At 40.6% G+C, this 18,349-nt stretch overlaps 1 protein-coding gene across 1 annotated transcript in view; it reads left to right on the top strand.

The window, feature by feature from the left end:
• daam2 (dishevelled associated activator of morphogenesis 2) overlaps nt 1-18,349 on the top strand; it is a 104,426-nt gene that overhangs the window by 19,587 nt on the left and 66,490 nt on the right. The window contains 2 exon segments of the mRNA XM_036593478.1: nt 1,631-1,873; nt 13,100-13,189. Coding sequence (XP_036449371.1) covers nt 1,706-1,873; nt 13,100-13,189 — 258 coding nt within the window. The 5' untranslated portion in view covers nt 1,631-1,705.

Raw genomic sequence — 18,349 nt, 5'->3', positions numbered from 1 at the left:
GAGGGTGCTGGGTACGGCCGGCTTTTCCCTCTCCTTCTCCTCCCTCCCTCTGCCCACACTGGACACTGCAACAGAGAGGTCTTTGTGGCAGCCCAGTTTGTGCCAGCGCTCTCGGAGAAGTGCCAGGCTGCTCCCATCTCTGTGCCCACCCGGCCTGCAGTATGGCAGGAAACACATGAGTGCTGGTCCTTTCAGAGGCCCAGCTTTTCTCTGCCAGCGCTCAAAACAGGTGAAGGATTGAAGCCCTGGGCTCATTCACAGGACTGAAATCTTCTTTTTCTCAGATGATCTCACTCTGAAGTTGAGAAATTAGTGCGTCAGTCAGTGCATCCGACTGTGGTAAACTGCTTCAGTATTGAAATATAAATAAAATAATTTGTGGCCCAAGCTGAAATTTTAAGTTCTTAAATGAAAAATCCATTGCTTATTTAGATGAATGATGCATAATTAAGTTATACAGTAACATTTTGGAACAGGTGTTTTTGAATCAGCAGCATTTAAGTATGGCACCAGTGCACTTAACTGTCTGTACGTTATTTATATCATAGAATTGCAACACAGATCAGACAAAATCCAAATGATAAATTGACTGCTTGTTTGGAGCGAAAAACGGTTCCCATTGTGATTTGGCTAATGAGTCCTTTATTAGATTAAACCAGGTGTGCCCAGGTCTATGCAATACCTGGGGGCATTGAGGAGAAGTCTAAAACCAAACCTGTGTTCTTACAACTCGCTCACAGCTTCTCAACTACTCATTTTAAAAGAAATTGCAACAAATTCGTGTTACTTTTTACTGTATTCATGTTTTTTGCATTTATTTTAATGCTACATTGTGTTTTTACTGCAAAAATGTCCAGATAAATTCTAAGGATAAAGAGCCTGCTGTGCAGTAAAGTGTCTGCAATTTTTGGGCCAAAATAAGATTCTTCAGTTCTTTAAAATATCAAAATCCAAAAAAAGGTTTAGTGTGAATGTGTCTCTGTTCCACTACTTTGTAAATGGTTCCTCCAGTCCCATTTGTGTACTCAGTGAACCTTTTTTAGAAACAGTTCTGAATTCTGCCAAATACCTGAATTCAATCAAATTGTAGTGAAATCTGAGATTGCACAATGCATTTGATAGTTTTCTAAAGAATTAGAAATGAGGCAAATTGTTGAGGTCAGAGATTAACAATGCTAATTAGGGGTGAATTTCTCCAAATGATTATGGCCTCAAAATCAACTTTTGGAAAGAGTGTTCAATAAAAAGTTGTATAATAATCATCTTCATGCATCCATATTTCTGAGAAACAAGAGCTTGGTCACTGATTGCACATGTGCGGCCCATTCTATAACTCACAAACAAATGCTTTAGCATCAGGGTCAGTAAACTGACCACTTCTGTATGTAAGCAGTGTTTAAATTCCATTAAAACTTCACTCAAGGAGTTCTTGTGTGCTGCTGCTTTGCCTTTTCATTGATGGGTTTATGTCTGTTGACCTACAGTGTAAACTCCATCTTGTGTTTTCTGATCTAGAACGTTATGCTCTTAGACAGAATCCTATTCAGAGAACAGGTTAGTGAACCTGTGCAGCATCCTGGAATGACTTCAGCTCCAGTCCTGATCATATGTTTCTCTCTGTTTCTTTCAGATCATGCCCCCTAGATAGCAGACTCAGCTACTTCGCCTTTCTGGCCCCGGCTTCGGCCCCTCCAGCCTGGAGAGGATGCCTCCCCGGAAGCGCACGCGGCCCGCCCTGGGCTTCCTGTGCTGCTTCGGCAGCAGCGAGCCCCCTGAGATTAACCTGAAGGACAGCGTCCCACTGCAGCTGCTGGAGTTCAGTGCCCCCATGCCCCCAGAGGAAGAACTGCACGCCCGCTTCTCCGAACTGGTGGTGAGTCAGTTAGGACATCAAATTTTGCACCGTTTTGCACTGTGTTAGCCTTATGTTAGGTCATTAGGTGTTGCTGGCTTGATTTGTTTAGCTGATCTGATGTTAATCCCACCTCCTCTGTTTTCAAAAAGGATAGCAGCTGCTATGAGTTTTGTTTTCCTGCTCTTTTTTTTGCCTGTTTGCTTACTCACATCACATCATACTGTCACCACTGACCATGTTTCAAATGCTGTGAAACTAAAACACTTTTACCAATTATGACAGGCAGGCAGATGTTGACCAGCTGTGAAGTTTTCACAGGGCTTTTTTGTTCTTAATTTCATCTCATTATTAAATTAACGTCAAGACAGTAAAAGCCATGGGAATACAGACAGGAAAATCATTTTTAAAAATGATCTATATAGTACTGCGCAAAAGTCAGAGACCACTTTTTTTCAGTGAAAACGGCCAAAAAAGTACAAGTTAATCCTTTTTAAGGAGATATTTCTGAGAAGATCAGATGTAAAACAATCCACTTGCATAAAGAAGTCAAAGCAAAGTAAGTGAAAAACAGGAGTTTCCAAAACTAGAGCTCAAAGAAATATTAAACGATACAGAGAAAATGGGCCTTCTAACACCTGTGCAAGACCTGGTAGACCACCAAACTGTCCCCCCCAGATAAACAGTACTTTCCTCCACTGTGAACAGACAACACTGAGTCTGAAAGGATGTGTAGCTGTCGAAAGGCCCTTACTTAGAAAAGAAAACAGAAAAGAAGAATGTTTACAATCGAACAATGGACTGACCACCCCAGAGTCCAAACCTCAACAGCACTGAATGTGTTTGGCATTACTTCGATCATGAAAAGCAGAAAATGCAACCAACTTTTAAGACTGAACTTTGTAGGTGTCTTGCAGATTTCTTTAGAAAACTGAAAGCAAACCTCTTGAAAAGAGTGGAAGCTGTAATAGAGGCAAAGAGTGGACACATTTATACTGAAAAATTCCATGTCATTTTCTGTTAAATGTGCAATTTAAAAGAAAATTACATTGTAAATTGTAACGTTTTGTTTTCTGCTTTTTATCTCACACTGAAAAATGAATAACTTGTTCGTTGTGACTGTTTTAGTGTACATTAAATAAATGAAGAGTGGTCTCTGACTTTTGCACAGCACTGTAGTTACTGTATTTTAGGTAGTAAGTTAATGTCTGGGCTCCTTGGTCTGGGATAACGTACGTCGAAGCTGCTTATACCTTGCATCAACATTCATTTTGTGTGATCAGATCTGGTTCAGATTTCAGTTGATCGGAATGGATCACTCAAACCACATCAGAGGTTTGAGGTCACATTCAACACAAGTATAAACGGAATGCATTTTCAGTAGCCACTTATACTCACGTAAGCGGAAATGCATCCCTTGAGCTCTGTCTAGCAGGTGAGAAAACACACAGGCAAACATGATGGACGATACGCGAGGCTGGCGTTATCCCCTGAACCAAGTTTCTTGCACACTAGGCTGGTTAAGATGTCTAGACTAAGCATGTTGTTTCATATGGTACAAGTAAAATGGAAGCGACGCAAGTGTTGTGATTTTTACACAGAAAAGTAAAATTGGGTCTGATCTGGTCACACATACACACAAAAAAGTATACATGGAACACAGCCAGGGTATGTCCAGATACAACCCAGACATGAAACATATTAATGCAAGGTGTAAACAGCCTCTCAGTGAGCAGCGTTGATCTGAATAACAGTTCCTAAATACCATCTGCAAGCCATGAACGTGTCAACAGCGAGTCACATGCACTCATGTAGATGCATGTAGAAACCAAGTGCGCTGACTACGTTAAGTAGAATTTTCTGCCTTTGAAGAAAATGGCAGCCTGGACTCAATCAAAGTCTCACATGTTGTTGACGTCCTCAAGCACTAATTGCAGTCAGTCGGTGCCGCACAAGTGATGGTCCAGAAATTATGCTTCTGGCTGCCATTGCCCAAAATCAAACACACCAGCCTCACTGATGCCAGGGGGAACACAGTCCCAACTTCTTCCTCTGGACGGCAGTCGCAGTGTAGCCTAGTGCACCGGTCGGGTGGGGTGGAGAGAGGGACTCAGGCCAGGAAGCATGCATGCAAGGCAGTGGTTCCCAACCTTGGTGGGCCTGTCTTGCATATTTTAACGTGATCCAACTAATCAACTAATTAGCAAGCCCTTCCTGAGTTGATGTGAGAGTATTAAAGTAGGAAAACATTGTTAGGACGGCGCCAATCACATAAAAGGAAGGGTTGACAGATAAGAAAATTGCGCTGGCCGCTAGGACCACCAGGCCAGTGAATCTTGAGGCCAAAATTAGGAATTTGTAGCCAGAATAACAGACACGTTTATCATATATACATAATAAAAGCCTGTTTATCATATATACACACCAACCGGCTGCTTAAGCCCACCTCTTTGGTTCTACACTCATTGTCCATTTTATTAGCTCCACTTACCATGTAGGTGCACTTTGTAGTTCTACAATTACAGACTGTAGTCCATCTGTTTCTCTGCATACTTTGTTAGCCCCCTTTTGCCCTGTTCTCCAATGGTCAGGACCCTTATTAACAAGCATGCTTCATTACCCAAACCAGTTAGTTGTCGCTTTGAAGAAGGAAATATTTATTTAAAATTTGACACTAACAAGAACATTGCCATTGTGGTGATCGTGGTCCACCCTGACGTCAACTGGTCAAGGTAAGTGGCCGCTCGGACAGCAGGCTCTCCATTTTTAGTGGCCAAAATGTGAAATGTTGTGGGGCACCCGGCAAAAGGCGCTGCCTACCTCAGTGTCATAGAATCCCTGTTAAAGCATCCTTAAACACCGGTGTTCAAAAGACAGACTACAAGAAGCTGCATGTGCCCAAACTCCCTCCGATGTTCTTATCTATTTTTGGCACATGGCTTGAACCCGACTGGTCTTTACTTAAACTTCTGACGTCATTGATCAAGTTTACAAGTGCCCCAACATCTGCTCATGCTTCCATAGACTCTCCGAATCTCCAGTTCAGAAACCAGACACAGTAAGGTCTTCCACATTCAGATAATTATCCCAATTATATAATGAGAGTTATTCTCTTTCTGTGCATTGTTTGGACAGGAGCTCCGTGTGCTGTGAGCGTGGAATTGAAAAAGTGCTCGTTGGTAGGAATCAAATAAAACATGCCGGACATATGGGAGCGCTTAGCCCAAGCATGGCAGCCTCATGCTTGACAAAATGAAACTACTCGCAGCTTATTTATGGTAAATATCTGGCCTTGGCAACAAGCACAGCAGACAGAAGGAGAAAATGTGGGAGAAAAGCAGTTGCTGTTGTGACGGCTAAATGCAGGAGTGGTCTTCTCCTTTCAAATATCCAAACGGGTTGTATGCAAAGTCAGATTGCGTGTTTTCTTGAGGGAACATAACTTAAATTTGCCAAAAAATTCCATACTTTAGTGTGCAGTTTTTGATTATTTGCTGAGTTTAACATTTTGTTTTATTTTTTCCCTAATTGTGTTAAATTCAGCATTAAAACAAGCACATGTGAATTCTCTGTGGAGGTTGTATTAACTTATTTTCACCTGACAGAAAATCAACAAAACATGTCATTTGACCAGCAGCACCCAAACTTCATAGTCCGTGTAGTCAAAGTGTGGATGAATGTCCACATTTATGTCCATGTTTTATTACATAAGCCGTCTGTAGCACATGCAGAGTGCTTTTTGTGCACGACATGAAGAAAAGACACTTAAGCAGATGAATTTAGTTACAAGTCTTATTTCTGCTGTGATGAATATTCCTTTGCGGGAAGTTGGCACTGACAGAACTGGGGCACAGGGTGGATGGATAAACAGTGTTGGTGATTTTGGGAAATGATACCATTTCTAACATTTATAACTTGTTTTTTTTTATGGCAGCATCCACACGGAGGGCACCTTCCCCACATTAGAGTGCAGTCAGAGAGTTGGACGAGGTCCCATTGAGGAAAATCAATTTCTCGTTTTGTTTATTTCCATGCCACAGGTCACAGATAAGGCATAATAAACCAGCTTCAACCTTGTACACTGCTTCCCCCCAGTGACCTCAGTATGATTCATCTTGGCATTAATCCCCAATTTGAATTTAGGACCGCTCTACCTCCTGACTAAGATGATGATTTGTATATTTCATAAAGGCTCCATATAATTACACAGAAAGTTTCCAGAGTCGGAGGACACGGTGTTCTGAGGAAAAATGACCGTAACTGGTTTTATATCAAGTTAAGGACAGATCTACACCATGCCAGCATTTCAACGCATTGTCTCCATGTGCATCAAGCCTGGGGTGGTCAAAGTTACCAAGCCCTCTGCACAGTTTTCATACCGAAAGCCACACAAAATGAGGCTGTGAGTAATTAGCTCTGTCTGATTGATTGGGCCATTTAAAGCGGAGACCACATCACAGATTATAGTCACTCTAATCAATCACTAGCCAGCCTTTAGAGGAGCATGCATGCTGCCCCATGATGCATTATGAGCTGTTTTACTGTGCTACAGCTTTGTGATCCTTTGAGATATACAGAGCGGTTTGTGTTGCTGTAGAGACTGTGTTGCACATGTAGGAGCAGTGAAAATGCAATTCTTGTTTATCTGGTAACTTGATTAAAAACAATAATATTTTATAGTCCGTGTAGATTGCTCACACATTCGAATCATTTGAAGTGGGTTCGCTGTAAACTCTTGGAAGTTTGGGATTGCGTGTGAACATGTGGTGTCTGTTGTGTATCATGTGGCTTTGTTCCAGTGGCTATGGAAGACAAAGGATGCTCTAAGTACCTCAGAGTACATGTAGCATGTCACTTATAATGGTCACTTTGCAGGGGTGTAACTTTATTATTATAGTGTTTGTGTCATACAGTACTGTGCAAATGTCTGGGACCATCAGTCATTTAATTTCCAGTTAAAGCAGCTTTTAAGTTCATTTTTCAGGAGATATTTCAGAGGAGATTAGATATGATAACCTACTTGCATAAGGAAGGGGAAAGTCAAAGGAAAATAAGGGAAAAACAAGGGGTTTCCGAAACTGAAATTCAAAAAATGATAAAAAAAAATATAAAGATAAACCCCAAATATCACTTTAAAGTACTGTGTACTTTAACAATACTGTGCACAGTCAGAGACCACTCTTCATTTATTTCATTTTCAGTCAATATGGCTATCAAATACAAGTTGATAGTTCAAGATATATTTTCAAGAGATATTTCTGAGGAAAAGCAGTTACAAAATAATCTACTTACATAAGGAAGAGGAAAGTCAAAGTCAAAGAAAATAAGGGAAAAAGGATACAGAGAAAATGAGACATCTAACAACCATGCAAGACCACCAAACTGTCCCCCTCAGATAAATAGTACCTAAAGCTGTCATCTTTGGAGGAAATCAAGCTCCACTCTTGCTTCAAATCTGAAAAAATCCACAGGTGTTTCTGTCCATCCTTCCACTCTGAGAAGAAAACTCACTGTTAAGAAGCCCTTACTGAGAAAAGGACATAGACAAAAAGAAGACAAAATGTAATCAAACCAAGAAGCTGATGGTGCTTTTCAGAACAATTAACTGACCACACCAGAGTCCAGATCCCGGTATCATTGAATGTGTTTGGGATTACTTGGAGCAGAAGCAGAAAATGCAACCAACTTCTAAGACTAAACATTGTGTGGAAGTGTGGAAGAATATCTCTGCAGCTTTCTTTGAAAGACAGAAACAAAGTCTCCTGAAAAGAATGCTGAAAAAAGAATAACTTGCACTTAATGGCTGTTTTGACAAGAAATCAAGTAAATGAAGGGTGGTCTCTGTCTTTGGCACAGTACTCTACGTGTGTGTGTGTGTATGTGTGTATATATATATATATATATATATATATATATATATATATATAATGTGTATATATATATATATATATATATATATATATATATATATAATGTGTATATATATATATATATATAATGTGTGTGTATGTATATATATATATAATGTGTATATTTGCTGGTGTACGTGTGTTGCTGTAAAGTGAAAATTAGAATGTGTTGTGAAGCTGATGGTGAGGAGAGGAGCCCAGTGGACATGTGGCAGCCATGTGTTTAGCTTTTCTTGCCCAAGACCAAGCCTGGCACTGCCACCAGGGAACGCTTAGTGAAGGAACAGGAGGAAAAACAATGAGAAAAACTCCAAAAACAGCCACAGATATTAAAGGCAGAGTACAATTCAAACTGAGGAAGACAGCAAGTCTCATTTGAGCTTGGAGTGTTTAGAGTGCTTTAGTGGACATACATTAAGTAAAAAAAAAAAATGTTAGTGTTTGGTACTCAGGCTGTGACCTGTGACAATGAGACCAGCAGACATTAATGTCAGAACACACAGAGAGCAGCCTGTTGATTTTATTGAGCCTAACAACATCAGGACCATTGAGCCCACATCTGGTCAACAGAGGACATAGACAGATTATCTCTCTCTTTCTTTTTGCTTCTCTCTCTCGAGCCTCACATTGTCTGTTTCTGGATTTAGGACAGTTTTAATCCCATCGCTCATGTTTTGTTTGTGGGGCAGTTGTTCTGTGTCACTCAGCATTGCCTGTTGAAAGCTGTATGTGCCATGCAAATCTCTTGAATCTTCATAAATTTTAAGGATGGTCTAGACGGGACCTCTCCTTAGTTTAGCACCTAAAATGAACTGAGAAAGCGAAGTTAATAGGAGCTAAACGTCACCCTTTGTTACCTGACTGTTCAGATGTCTTCAGAAACAGACAAGCAGCAAGCTGAATCCAGACCAAGATGACTACTTTGTTGTTGCCCAGTACTTTAGCTGCATTCACTGGACAGAATATGTGAAGGCTCATTAAGACCAGAGTGACCCAGTAAGCGCCAGCAAACCCAGACGTTACTGTGTCTGACTGTTGAGAGACTCTAAATGTTCTCCGGATTCACACTGGTTAATTTTGGTGTTTCTTTAAAGGTGCAGTGTGTAAGATTTAGGGGATCTATTAGCATGTTTTCATTAGTGTATAATCACACATTACAATGAATTGTGTTTTCTCTAGCTTAGAATGAGCCCTTATTGGGAGCAGGTCCTCTCCCAACAGAGGCCACCATGTTGTGCCTGCTGTGTTTCTACAGTAACCCAGAACAGACAAACTGATTTTACATTGAAGCGGCAGTTTGAATTGGCTGGTGCTACAGCAGAAAGAAGAATCAGTGGTTGCTGCCAGTGCTGGCTAACCATTTTGTGTTGTGAAAAGTTTGAGAACCCAACTTTGTGACAGATGGAGGAACATACTTATCATTTAGCAAAATAAAAAGCCAGAGAGAGCGAATCCTCGTCGTCAAAGAAGCGAAAACATGAGAAGCTAAATGAAATCGGGACAGGCAACGGCAGAAAATCGGACTGTAGGTTCTGTAGGTTCTGCTACATGCATGGTGAGGGAGGGATATACAGTTGGTTTTCATTCTGCAACCACACCACTAGATGTCACTAAATCTTACACACTGCACCTTTAAAAGTCATCACACACTGACATTTTCAAACAGACATCAACACTGTAATGTTGACAGTTGGCTTAATACAATTCAGAGTAAGAACTGAAACTGATCTACTGTGAATGGAGGAGAATGTTCTAGAATAATGTGAATGGGGAGAATATTCTAGAGCCGTGTGAATGAAGAGGATATTCCACAATAATGTGAATGGGGAAAACATTCTAGAACAATGTGAATTGAGAGGACATTCTAGAGCAACGTGAATGGGGAAAGTATTCTAGAACAATGAATGGGGAAAGTATTCTAGAACAGTGAATGGGGAGGACATTCTAGAACAGTGTGAACAAGGGAGAACATTTCTAGAACACTGTAAATAGTGGGAGAACATTCTCGAATATTGTGAATGGGGAGAACATTCTAAAACACTGAATGAGGAGAACATTGTAGAACAGTGTGAATAGTGAGGAACATTGTTGGACAGTGGATGAATGGAGGAGAACTTCGGGGGAGGAATAGAACACTGAATTGGGGGTAGAACATTCTAGAATAGCATTAATTGAGAGAACATTCTAGAATATTGTGACTAGTGGGACATTCTAGAAGACATTCTAGAACGGTGTGAACAATGGAGAACATGCTTAGACCACTGTAAATGGCGGAAGAAACATTCTAGAACAATGTGAATAGGAAGAACATTGTAAAACAGAACAAGAAGAACATTGTAGAAGAGTGTGAATAGTGAGGAACTTTGTAGGGCAGTGGGTGAATGGAAGAGAACATTGGGGAGAGAAACAGAACACTGAGTTAGAGGTAGAACATTTAAAAATGTTCTATTCTAGAACAGCATTAATTGGGAGAACATTCTAGAATAGTGTGAATAGAAGGAGAACTTTCTACAACAGCTTGAACATGAATAATCTAAAACACTGAATCTAGAAAGTGCATTCTAGAATAGTGTGAATGAAGGAGAACATTCTAGAACGTTGTGAATGGAAGAGAGCGTTTCAGAACGCTAAATGAGGGAGAACATTCTGGAGACTCCCTCAGTCACACAAAGGTATGATACACTAGCACAGCTTTAGGTTTGTTGATATGTTTTGGAGAACTCTGGGTCAGTGGGCTCCGGCCTTTTTAGTAGGACATGGAGAAACATGATATAACATCAGAGAGTCTTTTCTCTCTGCCCAGCTCACTCAGCCCTCAGGAGCGTGAAGGTCAGTGGGATTGTTCTGTCTCTCCTCCCCTCAGTGGAGAGCTCTGGGTGGGGAAGCACTTCCTGACTCGCTCAGCCACTTCCCTGTCCTCAGCAAACCCCAACACTGCCCAGATACCAGCACTCTGGATCACAGCTGGAGCAGCAGGGAGAGGGCCGGCGGAGGTGATGATTACAAAGCCTCCGTCAGAGCCAAGCCACTGACCTCTAGTGGGCCGAGTTCTGTCCCTTAAGCAGCGCTGTTGGGTTTGAGTGTTGTAGGGAGTCTTTTTAGGCCATAAAAGTAGTGAGAGTGTGACGCTCGTGACAAATACGTCTCTCTCTCTCTCGTTCTCTACCTTCTCTGTCTTTCTCTTCCTCTGTCCTCCATCTTTCTTTCACTCTTTCGCTATGTACATCACTCTGTCCCTCTTTCTGTCTATCTCTCTTTGCTTTTCACTCTTACTCTCTCACTCTCTGTCTCTCTCTTTCTCTTTACCTTCTCTTTTTTTTCCTCCAATGCTATCATTCTATCCCCCCTCTCTCAATCTCCTGTCTTCATCACTATCTCTCTGTTTACCTTCTCTCTTCCCTCTGTTTTCTTCCTCCTCCCTCACAATCTTGTGTGTGCATCTTTCTTTCACTTTGCCACTTCGTCACTTTCTCTCCACCTATCTTTGCCTTTCTCTTTTGCTCTCACTCACTGTTTCACTGTTCCTTTTTCTCTTTCTCTTTCTCTCTCTCTCTCTCTTACACTGGCCATCTGATCACAGCTGACCCCTACAGTTTCCTGTTGGTCCCCTCTGGGCCTCATATGACTTCCTTCCATCTTGATAGTCTGTGAATTGTCTTTCCTGTCCCTCCTTTACAGAGCACATATACACACGTACAGACGCACACACAGATTATGGTTTATTGTCCTCCTAAGAGGAAATTCTTTCCACAATCCAGATACAAATGCCTCATATGGCAACATATACTGTATGGCCCAAAGTGTGTGGAGACATCACACCCGTGTGAGCTTATTGGCCGCCTCACTCCAAAAACATAGGCTTTAATATGGAGTTGCCCTGTTTACAGCTATAAGAGCCTCCACTCTTCTCGAAAGACTTTCCACAAGAGGGTGTCTGTGGGAATTTGTGCCCATTCCCAGGCATCCCAAAGGTGCCTCAGGGCTCTGTGCAGGCCACTAGAGTTCCTTCACACCAAACTGGTCAAGCTATGTCTTTGTGGACCTCGGTTGCCACAAAGTTGGAAGCATATAATTGTCTGAAATGTCTTTACATGCTGTAGCATTAACATTACCCTCCACTGGAACTAAGAGCGTGAGCCCAAACCCTGAAAAACAACCCCAGACCATTATCCCACCTCCACCAAACTTACTGTTTACACTGCGCATTCTGGTAGGTAGCGTTGTCCTGGCATCTGCCAAACCCAGATTCAACCATCAGACTGCCAGATAGAGAAGCGTCATTCATCACTCCAGAGAACACATTTCCAGTGCTTCAGAGTCCAGTTGTGGTGCTTTACACCACTTCAGCTGACACTTAGCATTGCGCATGGTGATCTTAGGCTTGTGTGTAGCTGCTCAGCCATGGCAACCCATTTCATGAAGCTCCTGACAGACAGTTCTTGTGCTAATGTTGCTTCCAGAGGCAGTTTGGATCTCTATAGTGAGTAATACAACAGATATGCTACGCAGTCCAGCACTCAGCTGCCTCGCTCTGTAAGTTTGCGTGGTCTACTACTTTGTGGCTGAGCTGAGTTCCATAATTAAGAGGGGTGTCCACATACTTTTGGCCATAAACGCTATATAAAGTCCAGTAACAGAATACACTCACAAAGCTCAATAGCACTTTATCATTCACATTTAAGGATGTAAAGGCTACAGCACATTTGGTGTCTTCTGTGTACCTGAAATATATTTAAAGGTGTTATGTAATTTCAGTACTACAGTGTTTTAACTAAAACATGAATGTGTGCAGAGAGATCAAATATATATTTTTGTTCACGGTGAGCAGGTGAATCAATATTAGTTTAGCTTTATGTGAATTCCACAGAAGTTGAAGCTGAGCAGGGGGCTGCGTGATGGAGCTGGTGGGATGGGGTGGGGTGGATTGTGGTTAAGTTTTGGATTATAGGGTCTTTATGGAAAACCATGTGAGTGGCTTGATCCCTCACCTTGAGGTTTGTTACATAAGAACATGCACACACGCTCTCACATACTTGGTACTGCAGCACTGACTTGTATTATTGTGTAATTAGTATTAAATACAATTAACTACTATGAAATCAGTATGTATGTTATGTAATTATGTGAGAAGCTCATACAGGTATATTGGTAACAGTCATTCTTCTCTTGCATATATGTAACCATTAACCTTTCTTTTACATCTGCCTTGAGGGCAGCACAACCCACCGTGAACTTTTCAGTGTATTTCTTCTGTTTCCCCCTTTTTTATTGCTGTATTAAGTCCTATTTTCAGACTTTCCATTAGAGGTTTCCTCACTCTCACCTCTGTTCCCTGCAGGATGAACTGGACCTCACAGACAAGAACAGGGAGGCCATGTTTGCCCTGCCTGCTGAGAAGAAATGGCAGATCTACTGCAGCAAGAAGAAGGTGAGTGCTTTACACAGCGCTTCTGAAGCTTCTACAGTAATACAGGGGTGTGCAATATAGCAGAAATATAACCTCATAATTCTTGAGGACATTTTTACAATGTATCACAGTATTAACAAACCATCTGGTATAACTCAGTTTATTCTCAGTAGTATTGAGCTTAGGCTCAGGATTTGGACCACTGGTAGGTTTATAATGGGGTTGAGAGTTAGGTTTTGGGTTGGTTATGGTAAGGATTAGGACTAGGGTTAGGGTTATTAAATACAAATGAACCAAAACTTGGACGAAAGTTAGGATGAATAAAGTGGATATTTAGTTGAATATAAGTAAAATGCCATACTTGCATATACAGTAGACTACCCAAGATGCCATCAAAATTGTGAGTATTATTATAATTATTATTTTTTTTCATATCTTTGCAGAATTACATCAAATTATGCAGGGTCAGTAGTGCTCTCTTGCATCTCTGGCATCATCAGGGGCATCTACTAAACATGTTTAAACCCTTTATTATTCAGGAACTACACGTAAAATGATACTGTCTGAATAATCCAGTTATTTTTAGGTTTAAAAGTGTGTAATGAAAGTCTGATCACTGAATCACACTCACAAACTGAATCACAGGAAGCTTTTCTGAGAAAATTGCACGTCATATCGCCCACACTACAGTTATAGACCAATACCTAGTAGAGTATTAACACATTTTTACCACTCTTTGCTGTGGGAGGGTGGAGATTTAGGGATCCTGGCAAAAGAGCTTGTCGGATGCTAACTTGCTGCTTCAAGACAAAGAACTGCAAAACTTCCTTTTTATGATTAAAACCTTTTGAAATGGAAATGTGTAACCACAGCTCCCTCTAAACCACTGGCCAAAGTGTCCAGCATACTTGTCACGCGTATCCCCTCCCTTCCTCTGCTGGACAGGGCTGATCCCTTAGAGTTGTGTTTGTGGTCAGCCGCTCTCAGGATATTACTCTCTCTGATTACAGTCAGAGGGCTGTGGCGGCCTCCGAAAACCTCACCGGATCTACGTTACACAAACGCACATGACTGTCTTCCACTCCAGGTTTTTTGCTGCTCTAATGTCAAGAGTGTGAAGTGTGAACAGTAACTAGTAACAGTTTATCTGAACTTTTGCCACACTAGCTTTGCATTTTGACGATACACAAAACTGTTCAAAGGTTTGGAATCACTTGTTCTATTAATGATGTTAGTCTAAATAATGTATGTAGTGATGTAAATATTATAAACATAACAGCAAAATGCGTTGTTTTATTCACTATTTCAAACATTTGTGAATTTCTGAACACAGAAATGTTGAATCATGACTCTTCTCCTTCTCTTTGAGCCATAAATATAATAACTTCACCTCTTCAGTAATGCTTATTTCTACTAGCCCCCTAAGGGAGTTCTTATAGTATGTTAGCACTAAGATCATGTGATCTGCCCTACAGTTATGTCTGTGGTACAGATGATATGATATGATACCACGTTTTCTTTTCCAATAACAATACTGATCCAATTTTTGTTCTTTAAAAACTACTAAACTGTAAAATTAATTATTTTTAATTGAAGCACTTTACTAAAGACAATCATCATCCTCAAACTACTCTTGCTAAATCTAAATATATAGCAAGTCACATGACATCACAGTGAGCGTGTGCTATTTCAGGATAGATTTGTTACAGGATTGCATCACATTTGTCCCCCTTTCCAATATACAGTTCAGCATTTTTCTGATGCCATTACCTGGTGTTGCCAGTGACTAAGCCTACAGTTTGGGCTATAATTGAAACTCGTCAAAAAGACGGAAAGCAAAATACATCTAATCTGATAATGCTAAATTTGCCAGCACCCCATGAGATTCTAAAGAACATTGACATTAACATTTTCTGTCCAGTCTAGATTAAATATGGACATTTGAATCTTGTAAAAGATATTCCATATTAGCTTGTAACAGACAGCATGTTCAATATATTTTACTTGTACGTTGCAGATTCATAGTGTTTTTTTCAGTAAAGAGCTCTTGTGCTCTGGTACAAATGACTGAAGCCCATTGGATAGACTACTGCTCATTTTGTATTATATCGTATCCTATTGTAAATCAAAACTTGATTGGTTATCTGTTGATCATACTATTAAATAAAAATGACCCCAATAATATAGACATGTATTTTTTTTTATATTTCTTTAAAACGTTTAGTCTTGTCTAAAGGCCTAGAAGGTCCTGAGTGTTCCCCATTGTTAATAAATACACTATTATAAGTGTTCTCCTCATTATTATATTGTAATTGTCTTGAATATAGTAATTTATTTAACTTTGGAAAAACAATTTTACTATAACTTCATGCTGTACAGCTTTCTCAGTTATTGTGAAATCATATTCAGATCCACTCATCATTCTGTACACATCTAAAACAGATTCTAATCGTTCATTCATCTAATCATTCATAGCCTGTCAAGTTGTGCAGGACCAGAACCATTTTAAATGTGTCTGATTCCAAACTTTTGTACTCTAGTGTAGACCCTGACAGTTGTGCTCCAGCACAGTCAACACACAGTGCTGAGACCACAATACTGACCCACTGCTCTGCCGAGATCTCAGCTTAGGGAAGTGGTGTTGGAGACGGGGTGAGGTTTGGAGTAGAACGCTGATGTTCTCTCATTATGTCAGTCTTCTCAAACAGGGTTTCCTGTCAGTGCAGAGTGACCAAAAGGCCAAATAAAAAACCCAAGCAAGGAAACAGGAACCAGAACCAGGCAACGATTCACTTGGAAAAACAATGTGAAAGAAAACAAAAGCTCATTCACCTCCGCTGCATTGGAGGAGGGCAGTCCCGCCGTCCCACACATGCCTGCTTAACATGCAGAACAATGTATACAGAAAGAGTTCGACTCTGGGACTGGAGAAAGTGCTCAAAAGAGAGTGATTAAAGCCCCTGCCCTGGCGCCGTGTGTCCGACAAAGCTATAGACACGACACCTAGCTAAGAAGAATGTTCCCTCATTACCCACACGGCTTCAAGACCAAATCTGACAGTTCTGTTGTGCATGTTTGGCAAACTGAACATGAGATGACAGAGTCTGATTATGCTGCTTGAAAAAAAATAAAAGGACTCTTCTTGTACAGAATACGAAGCGCTCATTGTGACTAATGTGGTATTTTTGTAGCCACTCTTAGTTTTCAGTTTTGAAGTACAGCTGTGGAGTCATAGATTATTGTGGGTATTTATGGAGTTAAGTAATAAAATGTAATTGAAAAAAGTGCTGATTACATTTAATACCTAGTATTGAATTGTGTTTTGAGCGTCCTCCCAAAGCTCCAGCTATGACAAGTACAGACACCTGTTTTATACAGTAGATTCTGAAGATAATGGTAGAAAGATCCATGAAGGTCATACACTCCGCAAATCTAGGTGCTATAACTCAACGCTCATAATGACGTTACTGTAAACAAACACACCCTTATATGCATTCCAGCTCTGATGAGAACATCTTGTGGCTGTCATGCAGATGTTGCGTAAGACCTCTGGTGGATGTGTATGTTTATCACTGCTCCAAAACCTTGTTTTTAAATGGCTCATGCATCTTAAGTCTGCGGTAATGAGTTCTGAGTGACTTGATTTGCATGACTGAAGTAAACAGGGCCATGCACTCCCTCCCTGTGTTTGCTTGCAGCTGGTGGACTGTTACCTCTCGAGGATGTTAGTCTGATTAGGCTGGCCTCTGTATTTTCAAGACGTTTTCCTTGGAAATTCGCAATACTTATTTCTCTGATAGAAATAAACATAAAACTGTTTCTTAGAATGTCGTATTTCACTGTGTTTTGTCAGATCCAAAGTAACTTGGAAACCGAAAACTAACAGAAACTTCTCTTTTGTCTTGGAGTAGTGACCCTTGCCAAAGAAGTGGTTTTTCCTGACCTGTTGTGCGAATGAGTGCTTTCCCTGGCCAGTGCTTTTGGGAAAACAATTCCGACCTGTTTGCTGAGAGTGTCCTTGGAGAAGCCGTGTCTTGTTTTGTATAAACAGGGATTTTGCGGAGGAAATGCTTGATCTCTTGTGAGGAACATGCCTGTTTAGTGCAGATTCATATTGAGATATTTAGGTAATATTAAAGCAGATGGGGACCCTCAGGGCCCTCTAGGCCTTCAGAGAAGGCCTCAGGATTTTATATAATCATCATACTTGTTGTTTTTAAACTCTGCATAAGTTATAGTAATATTCCTATTTCATTTTTAGTTTTTGGTTTGAAACAAAAAGGTTAAATGATTGAAACACCCAGCTGAAAATTACTATTTTGGTTCGTGATTTTGGTATCTAGGGTAGACACAGCCAAACCAGCTCTCCCATTGTTTAGGACTTAAGGAGCTGGTTTTGAAGACCTAATGCATCAGATTAACCACTAACATGTTTAAGAAAAGACAGCGAAATCAACCAATCATGGTTTGATTTCCAATAGATGGAACCAATTGTGTACGTAAAGGAAAAAACTTTAATCTAGGCCACATGTGTCAGGCTCCAGTCCTTGCATGCCAAAACACTGCATACTTCAGCAGGCTGCCTCATTAAAAACACCTGATTCAGCTCATCAACTAATTAGCAAGGCCTTCATGAACTGAATTCAGAGTGGTAGATGAAGGTAAACGCTAATCTCTGCAGCGCTTTGGCCCAGGAGGTCCCCAGTTTGACACGCCTTCTCTAGGCTTTCTGGAAGTCCTAGATATGTTGCTCACTGTGAGCAGGATCTGTAGTCTAACCAGATTCAGTCAAAAACTATGCCAGAACTCATTACTAAAACTTCTAGAAACAAGGTAAAATATGTTTATATGTATATATAAGCTTAAGTATGACATGGAATGTCTTTTAAGAGCTTTAGATGTTCCCATTTTGTCTAAAAGAGCCAAAAGAAAATGTGTATGTAAATTACCGTTAGCTTAGTGCTAACATACTACTAGAATCCTATAGGGGTGCTAGCAGAAATTACCATTGCCGTAGAGCTGTTTTCACATTTGTGGTCTGAACTGAAGGCCTCGCTCCAGTAGACGCAGTTCATCATTGTGCTAAAGTCATATTGCTGTTTCACAGTTTTCCATAATTAACATGTAACCCCTCAGATGATAATGATAACTTTCTTAATATAAAAGTAACTGTGAGTCCTC

The sequence above is a fragment of the Colossoma macropomum genome, unplaced genomic scaffold, assembly GCF_904425465.1.
Source record: "Colossoma macropomum unplaced genomic scaffold, Colossoma_macropomum, whole genome shotgun sequence".
NCBI classification, from domain to species: Eukaryota; Metazoa; Chordata; class Actinopteri; order Characiformes; family Serrasalmidae; genus Colossoma; species Colossoma macropomum.
The sequence above is the reverse complement of the archived record's forward strand: the minus strand, read 5'-3'. Positions and strand labels throughout refer to the sequence as shown.